The sequence below is a fragment of the Arachis ipaensis genome, chromosome B07 (assembly GCF_000816755.2).
Source record: "Arachis ipaensis cultivar K30076 chromosome B07, Araip1.1, whole genome shotgun sequence".
Taxonomy (NCBI): Eukaryota; Viridiplantae; Streptophyta; class Magnoliopsida; order Fabales; family Fabaceae; genus Arachis; species Arachis ipaensis.
The window spans coordinates 19,461,550-19,468,223 of NC_029791.2; the positions used below are offsets into that span (position 1 = coordinate 19,461,550).

The following is a 6,674-nucleotide window of genomic DNA, read 5'->3' on the forward strand; positions in this document are numbered from 1 at the left end:
CTCTACTAAATAAATATTATATTTATTTATTTCTATATTGCATGTAAAATATAAAAAAAAAAAAACAGAATAATAAACTTTTTTCAATTAATATTAGTTAATTTGTTTAAAAATTATTTTGTTTATCTTAAATTTTAGATTTTAAATTATAAATTATTAATTTTAAATTTTAAATCAAAAATCTAATATTAGTTAATATTAATTAATTAAAAATTAAATTTCTGTACTTTCTCTATTTAAAATTATAAAATTTCATCTAAGTTAGTTAGATTGAATTAATACGTAATAAATTTTTTACACCTGCAATGAGTAAACATTAAACTGAAAAAAAAATATCTAGCCTGATTGCATTAGTTTATGATGAGGATTAAATGTATCAAACTTGTTCTAAATTTGTTCAAAATTGGACGTGGCAGAGTGCCTTGTATGAAAAAGGGAGGAATAAGGTTCACCATCAATGGGCATTCATACTTCAACCTAGTTTTGATCACAAACGTCGCGGGTGCAGGGGACATCCATGCAGTCTCAATCAAAGGGTCAAGAACTGGCTGGCAAACAATGTCAAGGAACTGGGGGCAAAATTGGCAAAGCAACTCATACCTTAATGGACAGAGCCTCTCTTTTCAAGTCACCGCCAGTGACGGTAGAACCGTCACAAGCTTCAACGTGGCACCAGCTAACTGGCAGTTTGGTCAAACTTTCCAAGGTGCTCAGTTTTAATTAAATAAAAAAATAAACTTAGTTAAATTAAATTGTACACTCACAATTTTTTGTTAACATGGACTAATCATATGATTAGTTTGTGTTAACAAAATTCATTCATCTCGGAAAGTGAAAAAAAATGAATTAAAGAAGTGTGTGTATGTTTTTGGTTTATTATTATTATTGGTGGACGGAATTAAAGAAGTGTTATTAGGTATTGTTGATTGTTGTTGTAAGTTGTAGCCGTGTGATTTAAGAAGGGCCAGAGTGTTTTTATTGGTCTGGTAAGTATAGCTGAGGTGATTTAATATAACACCCGCTAGGGACTTCTTCACATATGTAATGTATTGTGCTATTATTGGATTCTTAATTTTATAAAATTAACTTTCAGTAAACCTTGGGGTTCATCATTATCTTTTAAGAAAATAATGCTGTCTATTTATTTTATTATATATAATCAAATATTTTAAGGTTGTGTACTCGCTATGATTAGTCCAAAACAAAGATGAACCACTGTATAACCCACAGAGATTCTGGACTAGCTACTCTCACCCATGCATGTGTCCTTAGTTATCCTAAAGTTTCTTTTTCTAAATTTATACTTAGAGAAGGGAATATTGAAATAAATAAATAAATAAAATAAGATGAACAACATAACTAGGCCGAAAATGTGTAAACCCTTATATATAATTCTGATAACTGTATTTTTTTAACAATCAATATATATTTTTTGTTTTGTTATTTAAAAAATATAAATATATAACTAATTAATAATAATAATTGTATTTTGTGTTTTGGTCATGAATAATTGTATTTTTTTTTTGGTCATGAATAATTGTTTTTTTTATAATCGCACCAAGCTATTGGGTTGTGTCATTAAGTAGGCCCAAATCCATATTGGGTTATGTTGCTGTAAGAACCCATTTTATATGTATCACCAAAACAAAATAACTTCTCTCTTATATACCAAAAACAAAAGAACTTCTCTTATGAACAAAAAAAAAATCTCAAAGATGACGGCAAGGCAAAATGATAAGAAGTCAATGTTGATAAATATGACCTGTCCAAAAAAATGTTGATAAATCTGAGAAATTCTTCGATTATCTTCTTTGCCTTTAAGCATAAAAAACCATGCTCTTTAGTCATTAGTCATTTCTCTTCCCTATCTATTTACTCATATGTTTCTTGAAACCTTATGTTTATCACTTTCTTTTAACGATTTTTCTCAATTCTATTTTTCACTCAATAGAGTTAAGGGTAATTTTTATCGTACAATTTCTAGGTAAAATCAAAACAAGGCAAATAAATATAAGTAAAATAAGATATTACATTTAACCGCATCAAATAAAATTGAAAATATCAAACCACAAATTGAATTGTTCAATGTTTGAGCGTTACGTTACTTTCTGATATTTGATTGCTGCTAGTGCCAGAGCCAAAGCTTCATTCATTTTGTTTTGTCATTTTCCGTTTTGTCATCATGGTTTTGTTTTGTATTGGACATGGCCATCGCAGTGAGTAATCATAAAACATCGTATACCACGAGGCATATATTTTTTATTATTATCTTTTAGATTTATTGATTTTTTTAATTTTAAATTAGTTTAAGTTTGATCACATTGTCAAATAATCAAAAGTCACTTATATATTATATATCTCAGTATTTCATCAATATTTTCCGTCAATTTATTGATATTCGGATCAAATTCAAAGTTTACGAGATTAATATTTTTAGAGTAATTATTTAAATTAGTTCTTTATTTTAAAAACGGATATTTTAGTCTCAAAAAAATTAATATACATATCAATTTCTAAGATTTTATTCTCGCAGACAAATCAATTTTCAATTTATTTTTTGACAGAGTAATTACCCAAATCAGTCTAAAAGGATTTAAAAAACGGATATTTTAGTCTCCAAAAAAATTAATACACAAATTAATTCCCAATGTTTTTCTCTATTAGACATAACAGATTGATCTGTATATTAATTTTTCTTAGAAACTAAAATGTATGTTTTTAAAATCTTTGGGACTGATCTGCCGACAAATGAACTGGAGACTGATTTGTCTGTCAAAGTAAACATTGGGGATTAATCTGTGTATTAATTTTTTTGGGACTAAAATGTCCGTTTTTAAAATCATAGAGAACTGATATGGATAATTACTCATATTTTTATTAAAATTTAGTCAACACTTAATCAGTAAAAAAAAATGAATAATTTTATATTATTAAATATCTTATATTATTAAAAATACTAATAATAATTAATTGATGATTACAAATTACAAAACTTATTTACCCCTAATATTTTTCTTAATTTAATGATAAGTGTGCGTGACATGTCGACCATGCAAGTGTATCAATTCATAATTTGGGGAAGAGTTAACTGAGGCCCACCCTCGCTAAGAAGTTAAGTGGAGTATGAGCGGTTTACGGCAACTATATTTGGTCTCTTGTGTGGAAACTTGAAAACGTTGTGTGACAGATTTCATGTGCCAATTGCCTTTTAAAATTGGCTTCATATAACCTATGGCTATCCTATGTTACAAATGTAATGTCCTGCCCCAAAACCAGACTGATATAAATATTTTTTTTAAAAAAAAGAAAAAATATATTAACAACTATGTGACAACGGATAAATATATATTAAATATTATGATAGTTAAAATGAACCAAATTTATCAGATTAATGTGTTTATCCATTTAAATAAATGAGTAAATTACCATTTATACTCATGAACTTTACGAATACTGACAAAAGTATCCATAGAAGACGGAGAGTGACTTTGTACCCATAAAATGCTGGATCCGTCTATCGATGATATCCGAACGTCATTAACTCTTTTGTTCCGTTAACTTAAAAACCAACATGGCACATTAAGTATTTACTTGGCTATGAGACAGCAATTTGATTTGTCCAAGCATGTTGTTACCGTTATAACATCACTCATTTTCCTAATTTATCCTCAATTATTTTCCAAATTTGAAATTGGAAACCCTAGAATGTCTAGGAGAAGCAGAGGTAATCATTGTTCTTCAAATAGAAGCATCAGCGAAGAAGGGATTTCGTCTTCCAAAAGGAGTGAAGAGAAGACTTTGTCTGAGAGATGATTTTGTGGACAGGGTATGGTGTTGCTACAATCTGGAATCTTTACAAATCCTGGGAGATGGTTCGTTAGGTATCCTCTATGGAAGGTAAGTCTTTTTATTTTTGTGCTTCTATTTAGGTTAACTTATTGTGAACGATTCCTTATTCCTCCCTTTCACGCTACAGATGATGGATTGCAAGTATTTTGTATGGGTGGATGAAATTGACGGAGGTTGGGAGGGATTGGCAAGAACCATTGTTAGAAAAAATCAAGATAGCTACTGTGCTACCCATGAGATTAATGTCACTGGGCAAAGAAGAGAGATTCAAGAGAATAGTGTGAAGATCTTGATAAAAATGGAGAAGCTCCAGGTGAAATTAGAACCATTAGGTCATGGATTATAACAAATTTCTTTAGTTTGTTGATTTATGTAGGCTTGAATCTGCTCCAATTAATCAATATGTAATTGTGCGTATGGTGTATTTTGTCCTGGGGTCTTTTTGTAGCTATTTAGTTTCAATGATAATGAATTTCAAAACTCTGTTAATATCTTCACTTGTTGTGGAAAAGTCAAGTTGTGTTATAACATTAATTCCCATGATTGTTAATGTATTTGACATGTGTGTTATTGGATGTAACACAAATTTGATAAAACAAGACATATAAATGTCGTGAATTGACAAATCTAGCAAAAAATCTGGTATTGTATACTAAATAACGAAAATGTAACTTGAAAGTAGAACTAAATAAAAGACATTCATTCTATATGCTATAATAAACCTTGAAATAATTTTAACATAAGCATTTATCAACAAAAATCTCAAAACAAGTCTATGAGTTTGATGAGAAAGTAGCAAATTCAAATTACCTAAAAGTACCAATACAAACTATGAACATGAAAGTATCAGGTAAGCACTAGACATAAATTACAAAAAAAATCATAGTATCAGAGTTTTAAAGCTCTCATTACGGTAAGTCCTTGATCAAAAAATAAAGTCACACTAGAAAATCCTATTTGCTAGGTGTGAAATTGCTGCTGCCACTAGAACCCCATTGTTGTTGCCACTTAAAGATGCTCTTGTTGGTGGGCAGAACCCAGGTACTGCCCATCTGCCTGCTGTTTGAATTGTGGATGATGGAGTTGGCATGAATTGCATAAATCTTGTAGTGGTCCCTCGACTTGCACCATGCATTATTTGTCTGGTAACTTTTGGAGGAGGTTGGTTAGTTGGTGGTGTAGACCTAACAGGAAGAGGTTGTGGTGTGGTAGGCATTATGAGAGTAGATTGTGGTGGGGCAGGTCTGAGGGGAGAAAGTTGTGATGGTGGTGGCCTCTTAACATTTCTCCTCCTAATTGGTCGCTTGGACATGGTTAGCTTTATGATAGGTCTAGGTGGCACATGTGCAGTAGAGGACCTAAAAGGTGGAGGTCTTATTGCCATAGGTTCTTCAGAAGGTTTCACAGAGTTCACCACATCAACATTTACCTATGTAGGATAATTGCATTAACTCAAATGTTTAGTGCAAGATAAATTTATTTTCATGCTAATAAGTGGAAGAAGAGAGTGAATACAAAAAACTTATGTTAGGTGAATCTGAAGCTGATGCTTCAACATCTGCAGCCTCCAAAGTCTCTTCCCAATATATTTCTTGCTTCTTGGCAGCATCCTCATCAAGATCATCAACATCCATACCTTCAGTTGTTGCTGCTGCACCCTGATGTTGACTACCACTACCTGCTGCAGCTCCTCCGCTAGCCATAGCTTCTTGCATGCATTCAGACAAACATAAACTCTCTTAAATAAGAAACTCTCCAACCCAGGCATAGGAGAAGTATGTATTTTTACTATACTCCCTGAATTTGTCTTCAATATCTCATTAGAATAGTCACGAAGCCTAAGATATTGTGCAGCCTCTGAGCCCTTGTATCTATAACATCTGCTTGGCTGATGGGGTGCTCTGTGTATAATTCAATCCTATGTCCATTTTTTATAGCAGCTTCATACATCTTAACAATATCCATGTCAAGTTGTAGAAGCCTCAAACCACCATCAATTTCCATTCCAGGCTGTTGCCAGTAAAAATCGGAGATAATTGGATACCCAATGTCTTTCAGTAGGTCACTAATGAAGAAGCCATTCAGGGTATCCATTTAACTCTCTCCACCTCAATAATTTCACTTTGTATATAACACAACTTGTCATCTGACCCCTTTCAAGTCTACCTCTATGGTGTATCACTAACATGATATACGTGGTGGCAGCCATTTCTGTGAATAACAAAAAAAAATATAATCATATCTTCTAATATTACCCAACACCCAAATGAATAAATCACCAAAAAGTGAATAAACTATCAATAATAAAAATAAATTTATGACATTATCCAACACGCAGTTTTTTTCAAAATTAAGAAGACATGAATAAAACATCAAAAAATGAACAAACCATAATAATATACCTACTATTTTTCCAAATTTTTAAAACTGAAACACAACCCCCCCAGTGACAAACTCTATGCGATCAGTGAAATCAAAAAACCCTAACTTCAGTTAACAATTTCATAGTGTACGAGTTTATTGAAAAAAATTGGTAACTAAAATGAGAAATTGGGCATTAGCACTATAGAAAGATGGCTTACCCCTCACTGTGGGAGTGACAACTGTCTTCCAATCGTCACCCACACCATCAAAGGATCACCACCGGACCACGATTGTGGATTTTGGAGTGGCCGCCTTCAACTTTCATATCAGTTTTGTTGGAGCCCAGTAGGTGGTTCACGTCTCTCTCTCCCTTTCCTATATCCACCTGGAACGTTCTTTAAAAAATAAAAATTGAAAATCAAAAGCCAGGTAAGCACTTAACATGCCATGTTGGCCTTTAA

General features: G+C 31.9%; 2 protein-coding genes across 2 annotated transcripts in view; one reads left to right on the forward strand and one right to left on the reverse strand.

The window, feature by feature from the left end:
- The window catches only part of LOC107609473 (expansin-A8), a 2,401-nt gene extending 1,304 nt beyond the window's left edge, over positions 1–1,097 (forward strand). The window contains exon 3 of the mRNA XM_016311463.2: positions 417–1,097. Coding sequence (XP_016166949.1) covers positions 417–720 — 304 coding nt within the window. The 3' untranslated portion in view covers positions 721–1,097. The remainder of the gene's footprint in view (positions 1–416) is intronic.
- LOC107606860 (proline-rich receptor-like protein kinase PERK9) lies at positions 4,793–5,552 on the reverse strand. The gene is made up of 2 exons (XM_016308870.1): positions 5,406–5,552; positions 4,793–5,278 (listed from the first exon to the last, which is right to left on the reverse strand). Exons 1-2 carry the CDS (start codon positions 5,550–5,552, stop codon positions 4,793–4,795), a joined length of 633 nt encoding a protein of 210 aa, XP_016164356.1.